Raw genomic sequence first — 24,474 nt, forward strand, 5'->3', positions numbered from 1 at the left:
CCACCCGCCGCCTGCCTGTCTGCTCTGCACGGCTCTGCAGTTGCCCTGGGCGCGTGCCGGAGACAGTATAAGTGTGTGTGTGAAAGTGTGTGTGTTTGTGTCCACACTTTGTGCATCACGGGCTGGAAGACAGGAGCCTTCTCTTCTTTGTTTTAGTACCATCTGTCCCTCTAACCTGAAACGCAGGCCTGGCTAGAGGAAAGCAGTGGTGTGTGTGTGTGTGTGTGTGTGTGTGTGTGTGTGTGTGTGTGTGGTGTGTGTGTGTGTGTGTGTGTGTGTGTGTGTGTGTTGTGTGTGTGTGTGTGTGTGTGTGTGTGTGTGTGTGTGTGTGTGTGTGTGTGTGTGTGTGTGTGTGTGTGTGTGTGTGTGTGTGTGTGTGTGTGTGTTGTGTGTGTGAAGAGATGGGGAGGGGGCGGTCAGCTGGGTTGGGTGGGAGGTGATGACGAGATGAAAGGGGCCAGGTGAGGAGGAGACACAGGAGCGTCTCTCTCTCTCTCAGTCTCTCTCTCTCTGTGTCTGTGACGTGGTGTGTGTGTGTGATGGAGAGAAAGCGAAACAGGTCGACTCTCCTTCAGTAGACTGTTAACCTGCACAGGAGGAAGCAGCCCTCTTCAGACTGAGGTATGTCATCACCTACCCTGTTAGCAGAGTGAGTGTGTGTGTTTAATGTATTGAAGTTAGGATGTTGGAAAGGTGGGTCAAGAGTAAAATCTGACTCAAGAGCATACTAGAGGTATTGTTTTATTTCATCACACAATCCAATATATTTGTGTATCCATGTTAAGGACTTAGGATTTATGGCAATGATACATTTTTATTTAAACTCCATTGGCAACATTCTGCAGAGGACTGAAAGGGACACTAAAACAACAGGCTAGTTAACTGCTCGCAGACATACTGTGTCATGTGCATATTATTGGGTCATATGGTTTCCAGTGGGCCGCCTGAGAGATTCTGCGGAAACCTTGAATTCTAGCTTTGTGCGAGTTTGTTTGGAGGCAGAGTTTGACCCTTAATTGTACTTCCCTCATTGATTCGATTACATTAAATAGGAGGATGTGCTGCATGCGAGGCATTAAGTAATTCCTCGTATTTTTTAAATAGCGGTGTGGTTTGAACTTCTTAAAATGATCTCTGAACAGGTTACAGCCACATTTTTGTGCAATTCAAGGGATTTTGAATTGAATTTGGTTTCATGTGATAAAAGACCTTTTGATGGACAAAAACATTTCACGTCCCAGTGTTGTTGTGTTAATTTTCCTTTGCATCAAGAATTTCAATATTGGTGCTCCTCAGGGCCCCAAAGTGACCCCGGACACCAGAGAGCAATAAAACAATCGATGCTGATTAGACTTGAGGGCTGCTTCAAAGTTGTTGCTAGATCATAGCTGAATGTTGTTTATTGGTTATTTTAATGGGCTGAAGGTGACTCTGACCCTTTGACCTATTCAGCAAAGGCCACTTACATACGCCTACGTCTGCCAGCTGATTGCTGTGTTCGATGTGCGTACGCGGGCAGGAAAACAACAAGCGCCTCGCAGGGATGAATCCTGTCACACTTATGAAATGGAAAACTTGCACATGCAGGTGTGCAGCACATGGAAATGTACCAAAGCCCTAGTGCCCATTCCACGGCTTTTACAGTGTGTGGGGTTGTGTCCAGGTGAGGTTATGACAGTAAACACAGCACAGAGCCTCTACATGACTACTACACGGGCCACAAAACAAATTCACTGCTGAGGCTGCTCTGCCACCATTTACATGGATTTTACTTCACAATTAAATGTAGCTACTAGCGTTTTAATCAGAAGTGTATTCAGTCTTTCAAACTCTATATGGCATACATAAGAAATTTAGAAGAAGCTTAACATTTTATATTTCCCATGTCATGATTGTAGTTATAAAAAAAGTATTTATCGATGTCTCCCATCACTTCAGACAGCAGGCAGCTCTGTAATGCTGAGTTTCACAGTGTATTCACTCATCCAGTTTGCTCTAGACTCCGTTAAGGTCGGACATATGGTCCACTCGGCGCTTTTAAATTCCCCCTGAGGCACCGGCTGCTCTGAAAACACACATCTGAGGATGCAGATGTCAAATATGTAGTAAATTATGATGTGCAGACTGCATCTGTGTCTTGTGGCTTCACAGCAATATAGCAACATCACTACCAGGATCACAGTAAAATAAAATAAATTATAGTTTTACAAAAGAATGCATTTAAATTCAATTTTATAGAAGTGAGACATTCTTAGATTGCTTTAGGATTCATCTAAGCCTCCTTTGATTTGTCTCTTAATCGGTGGCTCAACTAAAGTCATGTGAGTATTTGCATTAACAGATTAGTTTGATGGTTTATAGAGATTTTCTCCCCTCAATTTCATTATGTATTTGTAGTCTGGGTAAAGAGTTATTTAGGTTTTCCAATTCTATGAAGTTGTCATATTTTGTGAGTATCACCTCCATATTTATGCTTTGGGGAAATCAGTGACTCAGTTTTCAAACTAGTATATCTTTAGTAATGGGTTTTTTTCATGGACCCACCATGAGCATGTTGTGAAAACTATCACAGGTTCTTCCCTTACACTTCTTCTAAAAATAACTTTCTCTTTTGTTTCAGATCTCTCAGTGTGAAGGTCAAGTTGGAGAAAGAAGGGCAACTTCACTAAGAGTAATCAGGAAATAAGTGAAAACTGAGAGCGTCTGCAAAGCTCCAGGCTGAAGTCTCCGGCGCTCAGGTCTACAGCTCCAGCTGCCATGACAGACACCCCCGCTTGAGCTTCTCAGTGACACCCTATGACGGGGGAGGATGGGTGATGGGCCCGTGAAATTCAGCGGACTCTTTCCTCCTTATCCCATCCTCTCATGGAGCACCCTGTCACACCGAGCCCCTCCTGGAACCATTCTCTCTCGGGCCTCCCCATACTTCCAGCCTCTCTGCACCCAAATATCTCTAACGTGACCTCGCCGGCCACAAGCCTCTCAGGGGGGCTCGATCTGAACCGGTCCTTGGCGCTGTGTGCCATGCTCATCATCGATGTACTGGCGGTGGTGGGGAACTTGGCTGTGATGATTGTGATCACTAAAACGCCGCAGCTACGCAAGTTTTCCTTTGTGTTCCACCTGTGTCTGGTGGACCTGCTGGCAGCGCTGGTGTTGATGCCTCTGGGGATGCTGTCAGACCGAATCCTTGCGGACGAGGCGCTGTGTCGGAGCTACCTCTGCCTGAGTGTGTGTCTAGTGAGTGCTGCCATCCTCACCATCTGTGCCATCAACGTGGAGCGCTACTACTACATCGTCCACCCCATGCGTCATGAGGTGAAGATGACACTGGGGCTGGTGGTGACAGTGTTAGTGCTAATCTGGATTAAAGCCATTGTTATGTCGGTGCTGCCTCTCGTTGGATGGCTGCTTCAGGGGAACCAGGGTGTGGGGACTCCTTCGACCCTCATTCAGGGTCAGAGACACTGCTCACTTCACTGGACGGGAGTCAGACACACGCGGCTACTTTTCATGGTCTTCTTTACGTTCATCTATTTTCTTTGCCCTATGCTGATCATCCTGGTGGTCTACTGCAACATGTTCAAGGTGGCGAGGGTAGCAGCCATGCAGCACGGCCCCCTGCCCACTTGGATGGACACGCCCAGACAACGCTCCGAGTCAATCAGCAGCCACTCCACCATGGCAGCCAGCCTCGGTGGAACTGGCGCCCGCACCACCCCACAGAGGACCTTCAGCGGTGGGAAGGCTGCGGTGGTTTTGGTGGCAGTGGGTGGCCAGTTCCTCTGCTGCTGGCTGCCATATTTCTACTTCCATCTCTACACGGCGGTGGTCTCTACCTCTCCCTCCTCACTGGCCCAGCTGGAGGATGTTGTCACATGGATAGGCTATTTTTGCTTCACCTCCAACCCCTTCTTCTACGGCTTCCTGAACCGTCAAATTCGCGAGGAGCTGGGCCGCCACCTGGCCTGCCTCTTCAAGCGGGCCGGGCCAAGCGAAGGGGAGCAGCTGCCCAGCCGCGAGGCCTCCATCGAGGAGAACTTTTTGCAGTTCCTTCAGGGCACTGGATGCAATCTGGAGCCCTGCAACTCACACATCAGAGGCAACCAAGAGGATCCAGAGACTGAGGGCCTTCAGGAATCAGCTGTTCAGCAGAACACGCCAGCTGACTTCCACATCCCAGGGCAGATCCTTGAAGAAACCTCAGAGTTCATACAGCGACAACAGCTGAACAATGAGCTACATGTATCAGAGAACTGCTACAAAACTGTGCCCGAGCTGTAGCTGCCTCTCATGTACCGTCTCTTTTGCCATCTATAATCCATTAAATATATTTAGTTTTATTCTTATTTTCTAAAATGTGTTAAGTTAATACATATTTTGTTCATGCTACAACAGTGCTTTTAAGCTAACAACCAAGTGAACTGCAAAACACGTTGTCTTTTTCAAAATAATTTAAGTTGTGTCGAGATTTCGGAGAAAGACGAAGACGAATATGTTTCATCTTGCTCGTATCATGGAGCATTACATGTTTTCAGAGCCATACAGTGTCAGACTGTTTTCAATGTGATGTTAGCTGATGGACACTAAACTATTGTGATAATCACGGGTCAGTGGTGTGACAAACATCACATAAAAAAAGAATTGTTGAAACTCTGTGAGTGCAAAACTTCAGGGGAAACACCAATGTTCACACTTGGGAAACTCTTAGAGCCATTTAATGACATTTTAAGTGAAAAAGTGAAATGTGACTTTTGATATGCATTCCTTAATTTATTCCTCATTTAAGTGAGGTTAAAAAATGTTAAGTGTGAAATAAGTCATAAAACATCACTGCGATTACATCAAAAATGCTCTACTTCCATTTTCATGTTCTTCTTGTTTTACTTACTTACCAAGACTTGAAAAAGCCCCTTGACAATCCGTTCACATTCGCTCAGCGAGACAGCAATTCCCTATGAACAAACAGATGTTTTATTATTCATATAAGTAATTATCTAACAATAAAACCCACTTTGCTTCACCTATATATAGAAACTAGTTAATCTCAAACATATTTTTGAGTCTGTTGAAAGAAAAACCATGAGAAAAGAGGAGGAGGGAAAAGTACATATTGTGAGTTATTGTAGCTGTCGTGCCTGGTTTGTTGAGGATATGTTTATAAGTGTTTTTATTTCACTTGCTCGTCATAACACCAAGGACTTCATGTAAAAATTTAGTTGTTTTCCCAGTAGAAATGCATGAATATTCAGAACCATTTTTAAAATGGTCTATTCCTTTGAAATATTCATTGTGTTAAACAGGATCATTTCACAGCTGGTGCTGCTGGTGTTATTTATAATAAACAGGCTGACACACTAGCGTATTATTAAGCATTTTCCAGGAACATCATTATCATGTTTATCTGTTTGCAGTCTTGTGATCACCTCCTCACCAAAATCCTCTCACATTGGTACACTCGTGATTTCACCCTCCTCCACTCAAAGAAAAACATTGTGACTGCTTTAATTTGTATGACACTAATGGTGTTAGGATTGAAGCTTTGCAAAAACATTGTCAAACCACAGTTGAACTGTAAGGAAAAAAGAAAAAAAAGAAGCAGGTTGTGGACTATTTTGAACATCGTGAACCCCCCTCATCCCCCCCCCCCCCCCGATGTCTGTGCTGTTTACAGGTAAACAAGTGAGCAGTGTGAGTGCGCCTGTGTTTGTGCTCTAAACAACCATGCTTGTTGTGGCTACACAGCACACAGGTGAGACGGTGCTTACACATGGCAAGCTTTGCCTTTGGCCTCATACAGCAACAAATGGAAGACTGTGGTGACTTTCTCTGATCTCAGGTGGAATATAAACAGTTTGCACAAGTCACACGAGCAGTGACAAATCTTCCAAAGAAATTACACGGCACAAATCTTTTACTAAACACTTTCTTGTCTCTTTTTATACTTGCTCTTTTTTGCTGCCTTTATCTATTTTGGGCTGCCTCATACCGGACTGTTGGCATGATCATAAGACATACAGGAGGTTCATATTTAGCTGGGAGTCAGAACAAAAAAAGGCCCCTTTGTCAGGAGGAGACATAATGTTCTTCATATTCCTGCAATATGACACTGTTGCACACTGTTTTTCAGATAGGGTCATCATGTCATCTTGTTTCAAAACGTTTCCTTTGTGTGCAGTAATGTGAGGCCCTAGAAAATAGTGAGCTCAAGACGCAATCACTGCCATAATTCTAAATGTTCAAAAGTGTGTGTGTAAATAAATAAACATACCATTTTATGCAACAAAATTACATAGAACTACCTCGATTGATTCCACGAGGGTACAGGAACAAGAGTCTTATCTCTTCAGATTATCTTACTCATTGAACATTATTAATCATCTCCTCTTTATCGTACAATGTTGTAATAAATTGGGTGATATTTCTCATAGTCTGGGGTCATTACAAAGCTCCTTATGTTGATTGAATCCACCACATTCAATCAGCTGGATTTCCGTTACCGTAGCAGCAAAATTGCCCCGACCAATCTGATTAAATGCTTTAAGCTCTATTTCTGCTACCATCTGTTGATTATGAGGACATGGAAATAAGCTGCTCTGAAGGTGAATGTCAGATAATATTCCCAGCTTCAGGAATATTCACTGACATTAGTCAGAAACTGTTTTGTTCATCGTAAATAATTAATGTGTCTTTTGTACCGGAGCTGAAAAGACTGTGATTCATTATCATTACAGTCTGTTTCCCCTGTGTTTTGGTTACCTATCAGTTGAAATGATACAAGAAAACAGCACAAGTTTAAGTTGCTGTGGTAGTTACAAGAAATGTTTTGACGAATAATCACATCTGCCACACGATCAATCATGTCAATCACCTTTTTCTGTTCCACGCTCTAGCTGCCTGCATCTGTGGATGTGTGTGTGTGTGTGTGTGTGTGTGGGGGGGGGGGGGGGGTGTTGCAGGAAGGGGGAGCAGTGTCACAGAGGTGAAATGAAGTACTAAGAACAGGATGAAAGAGGAGTGACATTTAGAGGTAGGCAGGAAGCTATAGCTCAGCAGTGAGGGGGACATTAACTTACTTGTCATGAACCAACACACACAAACACACTGACCACTTTATCCCACAATTTCAGGTCCTATATTATGTGATGTACACCCCAACTTGTGCACTAAATGCTTAAACATAGGGGACGTCACCATTTTCAATAGGTGCAATAATTGGTGAATCATTACTGATTTATACTAATCTTACATCTAGTGAATAAGGCAGATTCAGAGTTTGAGGTAATATGAAAGGATACAAGATGATTGATTATTAAGTTGATGTTACAAATTAATGCAGGATACATATCGGTGTCAGCCTGTCGTTTTTGTAACTTTTCAGTAGAAAGACCCAAAGACAGATTCCACCGTGCTCTTCTGTTCTGATGATCCTAATTTCCTCTCCCTCTCCTCTGCTGCTCCCCATCGGACAGAGTGACTCATAGCTTTTATGTCGAGCAGTGGAGGGCGCCCCCACAGCGCAGGGAAACAGCCTGACCTTTGTGATGGGCCACAACACGTCCGCTACCACCATCATGTCCCCCTCGGGGCCCCTGGGTGCACAGCGCATTCATTTAGAGGATGAGTCTGGTGTCTTGTATAAAATATCACTAATATATTTTGTAATATACAATTTACTTAAGGTAGATAATTGAGACCACTCATTGGATCAGAGCTGAATTTAATTGAATCACATTGATGTCTTACTTAAGTCTAAATCCTGACATATCTTGGTTTGTTTGGCTGGAAAAGACTGGAGCAGAGATAAAGAGTAATTTTTGTATTTAAATATAAAATAATAAAAATGATGATATACGGTTTCAACAGTGAGGTCTGGGGACTTAAGGGGAATTCAATTATTTTTTTAGTCCACATGTGTTTGTTATGAATATTTGTATTGAACATGTCCAATGTTTAACTGCTGAATTGTCAATAAAATATGAATTTATAATAGAGTGTTTTAGACTTTAATTAACCAAAAGTAGGTGTGTGCTGCTCGTCCGTAGTCTGTAGTCATACAATGCTGCATTGATTTGAGTGACTAGGTTAAATAACATGGGAGCTACATGTATGGATAAAACTGAAATTATCTTCTAAAAAACGAATTTGTAAACTCAATACTACACATCTATTATTTAAAAATGAGTGCCACAAAAAACACATTAGTTTTTTTGCATCACTTTTAATCATTTGGGCGAGTTAGCCACAGTGGTATTGAAACTCACATTAGTTTTGTGTCATGCTAACAGTAATTTATTGACGCTCTCTAAGTGAAACCCTGCAGTTAGGAGTGAGGGCTGGATATGAGCTAACCGTCCTGACTGCAGACTTTAAAACTGAGTAAGAACACTTGGTATGCTACCCCTTTTAACTTGCAGAAGATTTCCCAGTCTAACATGTAAACACCAGTGAGCTTCTCTCTTAGTATGGGATATCACATATAGTCCAATAGCCTTTTGTTGACAAAAAAAGTGCTTTATAAATTAACAAAAATGTGATCCTGACCTCATAACCGGAGAAGTCTGTCGATGGTGTCTGTTGTGGTTTAACAATGCATCTACACCTGTAATCCACTGTACATCCACTGGGGGCTCTCTCACACCACACAAAACTTCTGCTCCACTCCTCTGGCTGTAAATGAGTGTGAAGTGTGAACTGTCATGAAAAAACCTGCAGGTGTGTCATCATCAGCTTGTTTTAAATAACACAATACCTCCTTCACGGAGGCATGTTAGAAACATTTCGATTTGTTTCGAGGTTTGATCAATATTTAAGCGACACAGGGTGAATTCACATACTGGCAGTTGAGAAGCGACTACATTTCCCATCAGCCACTTGGGGCGCATCAATGTTCCTTTTTTCAGTGCTGTTTCTTTTAGTCAGCAACTGGAACAGCTGGATCAACGCGCGACTGCGCAGCAGCACCAGATTTTGAGGGGAACAGTAGAGATTTTTAGTTAAAATCGGTGGATTATATGTTTCGTTTTTCCTACACATTCATTTTTTAAGTGTTTTTGCTTTCTTATGATCTAATTTCTATTTTCTTCCGTGAGTTCTAACTTTGGATACAAATATTTTAAAACATCTATTTGGTGAGTTTTTCCGCCTAAACCCGGGTATTTGCTCCCTGTCCAGAGTGTGTGTGGCAGTGTGAGCTCAGCAGCATCAGACGGTTAGTTTAGCTGAAGAGCCTCCGGTGCCAACGCCTCTTTTCCCCCTCTGCACTTCTGCTGCCCTGCTGGGAAACTTCAGCTCGCACCGACCAGAGGGCTCGTTTCAAGGCGTCTCCCTTCAACTCATGAGCGGCTAAAGCACAATCCAACGCTAAAGAAGTTTTGTGAGAGTGAACATGGGCTGCACGATCAGCGCCGAGGACAAAGCTGCGGTGGAGAGGAGTAAAATGATTGATAAAAATCTGCGGGACGACAGAGAGAAGTCAGCCAAAGAAGTGAAGCTGCTTCTGCTCGGTATGAACTGTGTTATTGTATAAATGCATGAAATCTGTTTAATAACTTTTCATTGTCACTTGTGTAATGCAGTGTTCAGTTTATGACTGCAAACACTCCTCCTCCTTCTGTTGGTTTAATGCAGCTGTGTCTCATCATGCCTCCACTGAAAGAACTTGTAGAAGTAAACCAGATGTTTGTGGAGAGGAAAACTACACGTCCTCAGCTGCCTCAGAAATGTTTTTGATCGATCACTTGAATCACTTGAGTGCACTATTTGTTTGCAAGCAAACTTTAACTGCAGCTGCAGGTAAATGCTGACCTGGAGATAAAGCTTGAACACTAAAGAATGGGAGCAAAAGCTTGTGTTTGTGTTATACTTGCCAGTATGAATATCAATTGATGTGGTTGTTTTGAATTGAAATAGTTTGATTTGGAAATTGTTAAAGCTAATAATACACAAATATTTCTCAGCTTTTTCCATAAACCACTTCTAAAATAGCCTGAGCCTCCCTATGATCACATGTTCAAGGTGAGGAGTATCCAACAGATAACCGACATGCTTTGACATGCTGTTTCTTGCTGTATCTCCTCATGATACAGCCTGTATGATTAATTGTAAGGCTGCAGCTGATTATTCTCTACTAATCTGACAATAGCTTGACTAGCCTTAATCATTTGGTCCATCAAATGTCAGGAAATAAAAAAAGCATTTGTCCTCATATCATTCAATTACCTGTCATATAATTAAAACATAAAATCCTCACAATTTCAAGGCCGGGATTCAGTTATGTTGGACATTGTTGCCATAACGATTGAAAATGTAAAATGATCGCCTATTCATTTTCTATTGATTGACTTATGAATGACTTAACTCGCCTCAATCTGTGCGAGTAGGATTTGTAGGTTGCTTTTTGTAAACACAACATGGAAAGTCGACCCCTCCTCTTTGGCTTAACAAGTTCAGCCATATTCAGTCTGGCTAGCTAAGGAGCATAGCTTTTGTGTCCAGACAGAAGAATTTAGCAGAGCTGCCAAAGCTTTATACTCAGACGACACTGATTACAGTCTCAGGGCAGCACAGAGCCCAGGGGAGAAGAGGCCGAGGGCGAGGGGCTGAAAAACAGGCAGAAACATCTCAAAACACAGCGAGACAAGAACGCACAGGTCAGCAGGGTCTCTGCAGATACAGACATGATGATTGAGAGAGGTTTTTCTTTTTAGTTGTTTTTTATGAAATCCTCATTTTGCTTTTGACTTAGGTAAAGCATTGTGTGTTACAGTGAATATCAGACAGACTCACTACGATACAACATGGTATTGGTTCAGATATTTAACAGGTTCAGTGTTGTGACTTTTGGTAACTATTTCAGCGCTCCCTTATCCCTTTCTCTACTGACCACTGACTGTATTTAACTACCTGCTGCTTACATACTGACACATACTTGGCGATACTGACAATTTGGGTTTGCATAGAAGTGCCAGACGGGTTAAATGCCCCCAGTAAAGCAACCTTTTTATGCCATGTGGCCCAGAGCAGGGACTTTCTCACTGCATACTGTTTCTGTTTATCCTACAGATCCTATCCTTTCTGAACTGAAATTGAATTTCCCCTGGGGGATCAATAAAGGTCCATCTTTCTTTCTTGCTCTTCAAGCATTGTAGTTTGAGACTCGTCAAAATGAAGCAGTGTCTGACTTGACCCCTCATCATGCGGTTCATGGTCTAAGTCGAGTGATTTCCTATCTCAGATGTGTCTTATTTGATTACCTAAGAGGCCCTGAGAAGTAAAAGTATCTAGTATTTCACAAAAATGTAAGAAAGAATAAAACATTTTCAGCAGCAATTTTTTTTAAATGTAGTCCTTTATTAATGTGAAGGCTACTCAAAATTAGACTTTTTCCAGTGTCCCGACTTCCAGTTATTTGACTTATTGGAATGGCTTGAGGTAAAATTCCAAAATAAATAGTAGTAAATAATAGTATACATTTCAGCTGAACCTGCAGTGAAGAACAAAAGGGAAATAATGTTTGAAGGTGCAGTATCACCCCTGTGTTGTCTTCAGGGTACCAAGTGTGCACTTCCTAGCTGATTATACAGATGTGATGCCCTCGACCTTTTGGTTGAACTTTTTCAGAAAATGTTGTGCAAGAGTAAAATATATGTAACAAAAAAAATATGAGGAAGTTCTGCAATTCTGTAATTTACTGAGATGTTTTTTTATACTTCCCGTAACATTATCCCATGTAGGCAGAATAAATCTGAGCACTGAGTATTTTATTAAATGGATGAATCTGATTTAGATGCAGCTATTAAATTAGTCAAAGGAATTAAATCATCACTACATTTATTCATGCTGCAGGACTTCCTGAAGGCTCTGCAATGATGTTGTAGATTATGCCCACAGAGTTGCATCATTGTATTACTTGTAAAAAAAAAAGTCTTCTCATCACACGCTTTTTTCCTCGCAGTGGTTGGTGGTTATTACCCCAAAGCTAGACTTTCTAAGAAGAATCAGTCAAAGGGACAAATCAACTAGCTACAGAGATTAAAGATTGTATCTGAGATTTGTACAATGTGTTCGATTAGAGAAAAAACTGTAATATGAAGTGTCATTGTAAATCAGATGAATCAGATGTCCTGCCGTTTCCCTTATAGTGTTTGTTCTGGATGACATTACTGATGGTGACATTATTCTCGAAACAAGGCAGTTTATTTCCCTTTATGTTTGCAGGGATTTTTCTTACACCTCGATCTAGAAGATATGGCGGAAAGATAGATAGATTTGATAGATTACAGTCTGATCTGCATTGTTTTGTTGTGTGAGGAAGTTGTGTTAGGTAGACCTGAGTGTTGTGAGGAAGTAAAAGTCCCATAGATGTGGTTTTTGAGATGAAGCAACTTGCTGATCTTTGAGGAACAACTGGGCAGATAGGTGTGGTGGTGCAACAGTACAATGCAGTCTCATTGTACTATGGACACACTCATTTTCTGACCACAGCGTTGAGGGGTTTAGTGATTTTTCCAGGCAGTGCCCTCCACTCCCATGTCTGTGCTGGAACAAGAGAGTTATAGGGGGAAAACAAAAGAGGAGTTCTGCTGCTGCTCTTTGTACAAACCACAAAGCTGCAGAGCTTCCTCCAATGAAAATGGTCTCCTATTTGACCACGAACAGTAATTCATAAACAATCTGCATTTCAGATTCTTGCTAAATGAGGCTTGGTTTGGAGACTGACTCCTGCACGGCTCAGTGAATCTCTGTGTGAAGTTGGTGGAACTGGCAGGACGCCACAGTTGACGATCAGCCCAAAAATGCCATGAATGAGAGAATTGGTGACTGAAAGGAATCAGCACAATTGGGCATACATCTATTTTGCTGGTGACAGCTTAACCAAAGAATTTGTGGATTTCATTATTGCCGACTGGCCATCTGAACATATCACTCTACTGCTGGCCTTCTTGATAAAATACATCTGCAAAGTATTCCTAAATGACAGACAATATAATAATGACAATGCATCTACTTATTTAAAAAAAAAATCTCATTCTGACTAATTTGCTGATTTAAAAAAAAGAAGAAGCAGATATTCATATTTCAATTCCTGTCCCTGGAAATGTCTGATAATAACTGTGGTTATAGTAAACATAAGAAGGCTCTACTTCCAGTGTAAACTCCCCCCAGATGTTTATGCAAATCATTTCTCACTGGTTGTGCAAGCTTGACATCTAATCTTTCATGTGCACACATGTTTTTATGCCTCTTTAATCCAGCTCTGGCTGATTTTAGAGTGAGTCAACCTGAGGCACAGATTGCAGCTTCCACTGACACAAAAGTTAAAATCTTAGCTGTGACTTTCTAAATCACGTATTGAAAAAGTATTTCGTATTTTTTTAACAGGTATGTGCTGTCCGAACCTCATCTTTGTCCCACATGGTCTAGGCTAGGGGTTAGGGTTCCTAGGTTCAGGCCTACCCTGAGAAAGATAAGTGTGGAGCAGTTATTTAGTGTTGTGAAATGCAGAATATAAATGTCACTGTATGTGTCATGCTGTGTACACGTTACATAATATAAACTTATTTTCTAATCTACTATATTTGGCCAATCAACAATGGATCAAATGTTTCCCATAGAAGTCAGTAGACTTGTTATGTTTAGCATAGCATAAAGTCTGGAAGCGGTGAAATAGCTAGCTTGTCTTTCCAAATGTAATATAAACTAATAAAAACTAAATCTGCCCACCAGCACCTCTAAAGCTCAATAATGAACACACGGAAAGGTAAAAACACCACATCGGATTATATGACAGACGGCTTCTTTTTCTTTTTAGGGTTCTGGACAACACAAACAATTTGAAAGTATTCCCCTAGATCTTTGGAAAATATCCAGGCATTTTTCACATTTCATGTACCAGTAGTGATAGAGAAAAACAGTATTCAGTTGGTACTCATATCGGAAATAGTTATAAATTGCTGCCCTATATACAGTATACTGCGTTATTCCATTTAACACATATCTTTTCTCACTGCTTTAGTGACTCCTGAAGGTTGTCTTCTCAGAAGGGCTAAGATGGTGTGAAGCTGGTGCCCACATCACAACCAGGGCCTTTAAAGACATTTCAATATCTTTGCTTCCTTTGAAGGGGAAGGTCATAAAAAGAAGAACGTCTCTAAAATGATTACAACAATTCCAATTGAATCCTTAAATGTCTGTGTTCACATTTAGTTATAAAATGTCAATGCAGTCATTCTTTGCTGGTTGATGGGGGATGATGCTGATTTTGGGGAGTACAAAATTAAGATAGACCCCACAGATGGGACAGGGAGGAGTTGGCGTTTTTAGTTTTTAGATTGCATACGGAGTCTTTAATCACATGTGATGTTTTTATGACCGCTCTGCTCTCTAACGCCCACAGCAGCATGATATCTAGGATTGTCTCTCCAGTGGACAAAACACTGTCCGAGCCAGGAGCGAGACAACTGTTTCCTGTTGACTGATTGTTGTTGAAATACTGTAAGCATGCTTTGTGAGGTTTTGATATCATCTGGGCCACTTGTCACAGATGGACAATGTTGTGAAATCTCTCAGTTCCTAAAAAGACCTCTCTATTTCCTATGATGCTCAGTGTGTTCAAGCTTAAGGCTGTCATATACAGATGTTATGGTAAGCAGTTAGCATATGATACCTCCATGTGACTATATATGTTCCTCAGGCCCCCCTTAAGTGTCTTCATTTCAAATGAATCACAAGGCTGCCTTTTCCTCGAATTTTTACGCAAATATACCGTACTGCTCACCGTGTGATGATGCATTATTAAATGAGTTCAGATTAAGTGCAAGCGCTATAAAAAGCTAGTTTGATCCGTCGTTCATGTAATACTGAATCTGTCAGATATTAATTTGGCTGCTCTAATTACTGTCCCTCTCTTTCAGGTGCTGGGGAATCTGGAAAGAGCACACTAGTCAAGCAGATGAAGTAAGTTACAGATTCCTTATAACACTCAACATGACGTTATATGCAGGGTTTCCACGGTTAAAGTCTCAACAAGTCTTAAATTCAATTGTCTGAAAGGAAGGCCTATAAAAAGTCTTAAAAACAAAAGCTTTACTGTTGTCTTAACTGCAAAGCCAGCTCACAACGTCCCGCCAACATGGCACCCACCCCACGCAGCATTCTCATCTGTTTATCATTGCTGGTGTCATTTTCTGGTTGCTAACGCCATTGTAACACATACGGACTTAAATGTAACTAGTTTAACCTTTAGAAAGCTTACATCAAACACCAACATACTGCTAAAAAACTCTGACACTATTCTTGTATTGCGTTGACGAAAGACAGACCCTCACTCCCACTTTTAGCTGCAGCCTTGTTGTCAGAGGTTAGTCATGTTTGGGAGAGTATTGGTCACAAACAGGGTTCATCTTTGTTAAAAAAAACACTGTGTAACTTAATGGGGACCCTCATTTCATTCTGCTTAGGCATTGTAGGAAGCCCCCTTTTGCATAACATGTTAAACAATGGCCACAGAGGCCAGCCGTACACTGGCAGGACGTGAATAGATTCCCCCAGTTCCCACATTAGCCATGCTGCATGCTCACAGAAGCTCAAATTCCAGCACTAATGACAGTGTGGCATGAAATGTTTCAATACTGTAATCGTCCCACATTTGTTAAATCCATTGTTCACACTGAGTAATATTTATCTGGACTCTAAAAACACACTTTAATTTTGTCTCTGTGTCAGAATCATTCACGAAGATGGCTACTCAGAAGAGGAGTGCAAGCAGTACAAAGTGGTCGTGTACAGCAACACCATCCAGTCCATCATGGCCATCATCCGCGCCATGGGTCGCTTAAAGATAGAGTTCGGAGATGCTGCACGAGCGGTACGTTTAAACAAGACTTTTAAAGAGCCATTTCCATTTATGATTTAAATCACCACAGGAACAAAATTACATTGTCATTTTTTTGCCAGGACGATGCCCGCCAGCTGTTTGTCTTGGCGAGCTCTGCGGAGGAAGGCGTGTTGCCGTCCGAGTTGACCACTGTGATACAGAGGCTGTGGGGCGACGTGGGAGTTCAGACGTGCTTCGATCGATCACGAGAGTATCAGCTCAACGACTCTGCTGCATAGTGAGGACTCTGACTACTTACTAACTACAACCTTGTTAAATGATTTAAAATAGAGAAGACTGCACTGCCATTCAAGGGAAGAAGTCTGTAGAAAAATGATTAGATTTGGCTTTCATTCTTTAATTTATTTTAAAGATTCTTTTGAGCAACCAGTGCTTTTATTGTAGAGACATTTTAAAGGAGGGAGACAGAGGAGATGACACATGGCAAATGGTTCCTGCCTGGATTGAAACCGGTCCTCCACTTGGAGACCTCGCCCCAGTACAAGGCTCTACTAATTGAGCCCATATTTTTTTTTTTTGTCAAAGTTAAACAATCCATCATGAGTTTATTTTCTTTTTCATACAGCAGAAATGTAATCAATGAATTATTCTGTCAATCCACGGGAAAATAATCAACACCCTTTCTGTTCCTTTTCTGAGGTGAGGACTAATAGGGAAGTTTAAAATAATTGCGTCATTCATCTTCTTACCAAAGAAACTGACATTTCTTGTTATGTTGATCCCCTCTCACTAGTATAGTTTGACTCAGTTGTTTTTTTCCTTCATGTCTGTTACATTACCACTGGAACACAACGGGAGGCAAGATGTGTCTTGTTCTTCACACTCTTGTGTCAGCTTGTTGTACTTCTGATTGCATTCCTGAAAAAGGAGAAACATGGAGGGGAAACTGACTATGGGAAAACTGTTTCAGATTATTATGATAGTCAACTACTAGATACAACCGTCTGATGAAGTTTAGGAAAAATGAAAACAAGTAGTTTGAGCTAAATATAGTCCAGTAAACCTTTGGTTTGTCTGCTACCGTAAGGTTTATCTCCCTGAAAGAAAAAGAAACTCAAGGACACTCACTATGTTTTGAAAACAGCCGAGCTTGTTGCACATTGTCCACACTGCGAGACAAGAGGAACCAGAGCAGTTAGTCTGTTTTAACTCAACCCACAAGGAGCCAGTGTTTATCACGGAGCAAAATATGAGCCCATATTTAGTATCATTCTGTGGAGTCTGTCTGCACAGCAAATCCTCCACTTCACCAGACACAAGTGTCCGCTTTGCAATACATTGTCCTTTTTCTTCTTTGCTTAAGGTCTTCTCAAATACATCCCCATCTCTATTATAGTATGACTGCACTGTTCAGGAAAAAAACAACTGAATCAATATAAAAAAACTCTTGGTTGCACATAAAACAAATCTAATAATAACATTGAAAAATACAATAAATGATAAAAGGAAAACAAATAAGAAATAAGAAATGAAAAACATAATTGTGTCCATTTTCTCTCTACAGGAAACTGCAATTTTCCATTCAAACATGGCTGCCAAATAGCATAACATGTCTGAGCACAGTCTCTTGTGAAATGCAGTGTAAAATTATGTATAAGATATTCACTCTGGCTTATATAGGTTGGAAAAAAACGTTCTCTTGCATTTAAGAAGCATACTTTGTCTGGCTAAACCATGTTAGGTTAAAATAAATTGAAAAACTGTTTTTATAAAGCACATATTGTGAGCTGTCTGTACTGCAGATACTACTAAAGTAAAAAGTGTCCGGTGATCTGTGTATTTGCTCACATGTTTTCTGTCTCCCAGCTACCTGAATGACCTGGACAGGATCTGTCAGCTGAACTACGTCCCGACTCAGCAGGATGTGCTGCGTACACGTGTGAAGACCACTGGCATTGTGGAAACTCACTTCAACTTCAAAGATCTCTACTTCAAGTAAGTATACCTGTAACTCATGATGGATTTTTGTATATAGTTTTACCTCTTTAAATGCAAGTTATGATGAGGCTTTAAAAAAAGGAAAAAAAATAATCTTGGAGTCAGTGACATAACACACTTTTTAAAAAAAAATGTTTTATCGTGATTAAGAAATTATTCAAACATACACAAATTGCAGAAACATACTCAACATAATGGTACAGATAGAGCAAAATAGAGAAATACAGAGAAAATAGAGAAACATTTAAAATAACTTTGAGATTAATAATAAGAAAAACCCAGTTTTCTTTAAAGAGTTCACTGACAGTTTAACAGTTTTATCATCACACTCACATACAAAGTTGGTTTAAGTAACAACATCTTGGTTTCACATGCTTTAAGTTTAATGCAATATCTCACCTTTATACTGTACTGTGTTCATATCCATCCAGCCGTCTGTGTTCCCTCATAGTATAAATAATATTTTACATTAACCTGATCGCAGATTATTTGGCTTGTTTTTTTGGGACGTTACATACTTAGGTGCTGATTTTATAACTGTCTTTTATAACACCCATTAGTTGCTGACTGGTATTCAGCCGAATACGACCCACCTATGAAGCAGTAAATGTGATTACATCTCTCCAGTCCTTTTACATTATGTTATTATCCAGCTCCTGTACTTACAAATATTGGTGTAACATTAACCGTAATAGCCTCCCTGGCCTGCCTCTGTAACCTCATCAAAAAACATCGCAGGATCTGGAAATGTGTAATCCCTGAATGTGGGAGCATACAATTCTGCATCAGTTAGCTCAGTACTGATTCAGTGTGTCTCTCAGGGCCTCAGGTGGAGACAAATGCATGTGTGTGTGCATGTGTGTGTGATTGTGTGTTTGTGCTCTTGCCCTGGATTTACGAGGACACTCATCTTCATGAAACACTGGGGGGAAATGGCATTAGAAGAAAAATGAGCATGCATTCAGTGTACATGTATTCATGCAGTCTCTGTGTCTTTGTCTGCAGGATGTTTGATGTCGGTGGTCAGCGCTCAGAGAGGAAGAAGTGGATCCATTGTTTTGAGGGTGTCACATCTATCATTTTCTGCGTAGCTCTCAGTGACTACGACCTAGTCTTGGCTGAGGATGAGGAGATGGTTAGTAAAGGATACACTGTTTGCATCTTAACACATATACTAGAAAAAAGATGTACAAAACGTTAATGTACCTACACAGGCAATTTGTGATACAGCACAGTAAACATTAAACTCATTGGAGACATCATTTAAACTGAAAACATCTGAGACAATATAGTCCATAATCATGATCTAAGAAATAAGAGATATTATTTTGCATAATCCTTTGTGCTGCATGCCCACAGGTCTATGAAAGGACATAACATCACAAGAGGTGTTACTAATAAAAGCATTAATGATGGCTCTGCTCTTTTCAAATGTGCTATAAAGTAATGACAGTGTGACAGTGAACCAGCTTTTATAGCTTGTAAGTGCTGGCAAAGACACATTAGTACCCTTTTCATTTGGACTCAGCCACTAAAAGCCATGTAAAATATGTTTTTATAAAGAGGCTCTGGTACATGTGGAATTGTATTTTATGTGCCACACAGAGCCCTTGGTTCAGGTTGAGTAGACATCATGCCAAACAGGCTCTGACTGGCACTGTTAAGCCCCCCATCACCCTGAAACTAAAGCAGTTCAATCAAAATCAATCATCATTCATTTTAGGGTTATTATGACGATATCTCAGTGTTGACAATAACTTTTACATTTAAAATCACATGATTGGTACACATAAACTGTTCTAAGGTGAGTCCTTACTGCAACGGAGCATGTTGGAATTCAACCCCAGGCCCAGGCATGTCATTCCCTCTCTGGCCCTTTATGATTATCTTCAGCTGAACTGCATAAAGGCAAAAAACTCAAAAATAATGTTTACAAAAAATATGATACCATTGTTTAAACAATTATCATCAAATCACAATTCGTATGCCTTTCTGTGGTCATGGTTACAGACACTATGTGTAATTGTTTCTATATATATCACCACAATACACTCATTATAAAATATTTTGGTGATAATCATGTTGAAAAAATCAGACATAGATACAACCCTTATTATTTTATAATCAACTCTTGTGTGTTCTGTGAAAACAAATCATCATCTGCTCTATCCTCAGAACCGGATGCATGAGAGCATGAAGCTTTTTGACTCCATCTGCAACAACAAGTGGTTCACACTCACCTCCATCATCCTCTTCCTCAACAAGAAGGACTTGTTTGAAGAGAAGATCACCCGGAGTCCGCTCACTATTTGCTGGCCCGAATACTCTGGTGAGACGAAGCGATGCATAAACCTTTTCTTGAAGTGTGACGTGATATTATCCGCTGGTGTGTTATTTGAATGTTTTGATCAGAGCAAATATGCATGTATCTATCTCTTGAACAGCTGAGTGATCATCTTCTATGAAATTCTCCTTTCATATCTCGAATAGAATATATATTGACATAGCAAGTTTTGTTGTAGTTTAAGAAATAAATAGTCTATTTCAGGAACTTTAGTGCCAAATAAACAGTTTTAGGTGACCTAGCCTAAAAGGGATTTGATGATATATATTGTCATCATTCACAGCCCTACTTTTGTGCATTTGAGCATTTACTTCCTGGAAATTAACATGCTAAGATAAGAGAATAGTTGGATCTCATATCTTGAAATGATACTATATTATTTAGCTGTTGCAGCGAGAGAATCTTTTTGTTGAATAGGCTTTAAATAAACAACATCTCTTTATTATGTAAATGCTCGAACAAGTGACACATGTGAACCTCATCAGCCACAAGCTTTTTTAGTTTAACTGAATAATTTACTGCAGCTCATTCTGCTTGCCAGGTTTATTAACCACAGTCATACTGATGTTCATAATTGATTTGGACAGTTACATCTATTTATAGATCTGCAACACATGATTTGGTGTCATGGTTCATCATTTTTAACTTATTCATACTAAGCATTCCTAAAGGTGTTTCTGCACAGCAGTCACATACATAATTGAACAGCCGCTAGCAGAATAAAATCCAAAAAACAAATGTACAAAAACCTGCCTCAAAAGAAAATTACAAAAGTTAGTTAGAACACTGGCATTAAATTACAGCTTCAACTGGTCATAGATTAATGCCATGTGTTTAACCTACATTGTAAAAAAGAGAAAGAGCTGACAGGATTTAAATGTTAATTATAACCACGTTCTTTTTATGAATTACCTTTTCTTTTTTTTTACTGCAGCTGGGAATTCGTACGATGAGACTTCATGTTATATCCAGGCCCAGTTTGAAGACCTTAACAAACGAAAGGGCACCAAGGAGATCTACACTCACTTCACCTGTGCCACAGACACCAAGAATGTTCAGTTTGTGTTTGACGCCATCACCGACGTCATCATCAAGATCAACCTGAGGGAGATCGGGCTTTACTAAAGCTTCAGGCGCTGCAGGTCAGCACACTGACCTTCACCTGCACTACAGCTCCTGCACAGCGCTGCAGAGATGTGGCAATAACAGTTTACCATGTTAGGTTATTGCATCACTGCAAAGACAGTTTCTGTGATTTCACTCATGTGTTGGGTCCAGAGAGTTAAATATCTTCATGACAATTAGATGAATACAACTCAAATTAGCCAATATAATCCTATAACCTTGTTCACCTGAGTTTTTATAGAATGTCGCTAAAATGTGTCAATTTTATGTTAGGATACATACACAAAAGATTGACACTGGCACTTGGAAATTCAAGGCGTTGTGTCATAAAGTGAGTATAATTAATTTGAACTGAACAAACTGTGGAAACACCTATGGGTCAAACAAAAAACCATCAAATCAAATAATCAACTCCATCCACTGATGAAGGCTGTGTGATATTGTTCAATGATCTGGAAATAGCATTGACCCTGCGATAGGATTATAGATTGCTTGATCATTAAAATATTCACAAATCCACAAAAACATTGAACAAAATAGATTTCTACACTTATCTGAATTATGAGAAATACAGAACAATATATCTACTCTCTGAACTTTTAAATCGCTAAAAAACAAGTGTTCCCTTCCACACACCCCTGTGTTATGATGGCGTTTGGTATCACCCATGAGCAGCTACATTTTGCATGTTTATCAGTGTGAAGATGTCCCCAGTAGAAAGCAGTAGGCCTAATGGTAATGTAAGGAACAAAATGCACTGAGACAGAAGTTAGGAGTCTTTGCTCCCCATTACTAAATTCAGCTAACTCGTTTTACAAAAGGAAATAGAGAAAAAGTACACATTTAAGATAAACGTTTTTGCTTGTTTTGTAGTGTGCATTACACGTGGTAAAATGACATTTAAGACAAGGTAATTCAAGTGTGTGTGTTTGTTTTGATGGAAAATGCTAACATACTTAACGTTATGCTAACAAGCTACATTTTAAATACCTGGCATGCTAAGTGTTACCGTCAATACATTAGCATATGTTACCATGCGAACTGTGGATTTCAGTTTGAAGTTAAAATTACAGCTCAGAATGATACAAATATTTTCACGTTTGAGAAGTAAGTATTTCACTCATTCACGCATTTATTAGGCACACGCACACCTGTATCAAATACAACAGCTCTCAGACATACATTTTACCTTCGCAACGATGATGATTTACTTTCTAAGAGGTGTAGTCATTTATTTAACTTTTTGTTTAATCTGTTATAGTTTGAAAGTGTTTTTTAACAGGACTGCCTTTTTGGAGATTTTAAGATTTAGCACTCCACCATGTATCATTAAAGCTAGATATCCTTATCAAAACGATATAAGAAACACTCCAGTACAACACCATCACTAACTGAGTAACATTGTTTTAAAAGTTATTTAAAAAAAGGATTATAATAAACTTTGAACAGGTAGAATATATGATAATCTGTGTAGGAGTTTTTCAACAAACCATTTTTGTAATGGAAGACCCAAAGCTGCCTTGTCATACAAAAATAGAGCAGCTTATACATGAAATTGTAAATGACATGTTCTGAAGCATTGCATTTATTTCATATGGCCATATTTTTATGTTTTTTTTCCTTTTCCTTGCAGGTGTCAGGAGCAGAATTGGGACTTCTGGGCCGATATGTCTTGTCTGCAGAAGGAGAATTAGAAAGTAGGTGTTACTAAGGACTAAGCTGGTGCCATGCTGCATGCAGGACCTAAATTCCGCAATTTGGGGACTTGATACCACCATTACTCAATAGATGTTATGATGCAGAGCGCAGTGGGAGGAAGTGAAAGTGGTGGAGGAGGCTTGTGAAATGATCGCTGTGAGATTTGTGAAGTCCTGTCATATACAAGACCTTTGCATCAGTCTGGGGCTGACAGGTAAAGCTCCTCTGATGTCTCTGACGCATTTATAGTTTGTCTATATGTACATGGACCAAAACAGACTGCCTGTTTTATCAGATCCATTTCACAGTTTCACAGCTGATGTACATTCTGTTCACTTTTTTTCTGTTGCAAAGCTTAATTCTGTATTACATAACTTTTATTGAATATTTGCATATAGTATATTTAAATTTTTGGATGTGTGAATGCGTTAAATTATGCATTGAGAAGCGTTTTGTTCGGGCAGTTTTGATGTATATAACGTAACCTTTTGGGTCTGGGATTAGTTAGCAAGAGTGTAATGAACAAAGTAGCAACACGGCTGTCTACATAGTTAATAGTTAATCATTTTTAACTTGACAACATTGTATTGAACAATATTTTTGTACACATCACTGCAAATCAATTTGTAAAGGGAGATCTTGATTTCCCTGTGTTTTTTTCAAAGGGGGTATAATATGACCTACTTTTATCACTAAGGTCAATATGGAATTTTTTGTTTAGTTAGTGATGATATATTCAAGGATTATTCATTGTCAAAATGCAGCATATGCAAGTGAATTCCTGAAAATGTAGTTTTTCTGTTGTGCAACAGGAGGATAATAAACAAACAAAACAATCGTAGATATTATCTGTGCGAATAATATCTAAATATTTAAAATGACAACATGGGTAAAACATGGTCCATGAACTTTGGCCTTTGAGCACCAAGCATCTTTGATGTAAACTCACAGCCACCTCGTCTCAGCGGAGTGCATCGCTCTGTCCTGTAGCCGGGTTTAGCTTAGCATTGCTCTCTCTTTCCTCTCCTTCTGTATTGGAGGCCAAACATCTCAAAAGCCTGGCCATTGTAGACACCAACTATCCCGCCGCTAGGCACCGTCCAGCACCGTCCAGCAGTGGTGGAGCTGGGGGGTGGCCGTGGCCACCCCCAGCTGAATCCTGGCCACCCTACATTGATAATGTACTCACTAAACTTACAATTCATTCAACTTATTTTCTTCCAAAAGTTAATTATCCAAAACCTCTGTACACCCCCTTCTATTTACATGTAATGGTTTGGTCCTGCCTCCAAACGCGCACGGCACTTTCTTGCAGAGAGTGAGAGCATGTTAGGAGCAGGGATGCTAGTACTTACGTGTGTACCATGTCTCAACGACTTACAAAGTCAGGCTTTCAAAAAGAAAATAAATGAGAAAAAGACAAGAGAGAGGGACTAAAGGGCGACAGTATGTCACCCAGTTTTTCAAAAGA

General features: G+C 40.1%; 2 protein-coding genes across 2 annotated transcripts; both read left to right on the plus strand.

Annotated features, from left to right (window-relative positions):
* The first annotated feature begins 444 nt into the window (after positions 1–444).
* Positions 445–4,864, plus strand: gpr61 (G protein-coupled receptor 61). Its single transcript, XM_034208920.1, has 2 exons — positions 445–621; positions 2,621–4,864. Exon 2 carries the CDS (start codon positions 2,866–2,868, stop codon positions 4,282–4,284), a length of 1,419 nt encoding a protein of 472 aa, XP_034064811.1. The 5' UTR covers positions 445–621; positions 2,621–2,865; the 3' UTR covers positions 4,285–4,864.
* Positions 4,865–8,917: 4,053 nt separating this feature from the next.
* gnai3 (guanine nucleotide binding protein (G protein), alpha inhibiting activity polypeptide 3) lies at positions 8,918–23,844 on the plus strand. Its single transcript, XM_034209192.1, has 9 exons — positions 8,918–9,506; positions 14,916–14,958; positions 15,727–15,868; positions 15,958–16,115; positions 17,705–17,833; positions 18,842–18,971; positions 20,012–20,165; positions 21,115–21,322; positions 22,939–23,844. Exons 1-8 carry the CDS (start codon positions 9,389–9,391, stop codon positions 21,303–21,305), a joined length of 1,065 nt encoding a protein of 354 aa, XP_034065083.1. The 5' UTR covers positions 8,918–9,388; the 3' UTR covers positions 21,306–21,322; positions 22,939–23,844.
* Positions 23,845–24,474: the final 630 nt, after the last annotated feature.

The sequence above is a fragment of the Gymnodraco acuticeps genome, unplaced genomic scaffold, assembly GCF_902827175.1.
Source record: "Gymnodraco acuticeps unplaced genomic scaffold, fGymAcu1.1, whole genome shotgun sequence".
NCBI classification, from domain to species: domain Eukaryota; kingdom Metazoa; phylum Chordata; class Actinopteri; order Perciformes; family Bathydraconidae; genus Gymnodraco; species Gymnodraco acuticeps.

Coding starts and splice junctions, on each gene's coding strand:
- gpr61 (XM_034208920.1), top strand. CDS start 2,866: ATGGAGCACCCTGTCACACCGAGCCCCTCCTGGAACCATTCTCTCTCG.
- gnai3 (XM_034209192.1), top strand. CDS start 9,389: ATGGGCTGCACGATCAGCGCCGAGGACAAAGCTGCGGTGGAGAGGAGT. Junction 9,507..14,915: donor AGTGAAGCTGCTTCTGCTCG/GTATGAACTGTG, acceptor CCTCTCTTTCAG/GTGCTGGGGAATCTGGAAAG. Junction 17,834..18,841: donor TTCAAAGATCTCTACTTCAA/GTAAGTATACCT, acceptor CTTTGTCTGCAG/GATGTTTGATGTCGGTGGTC.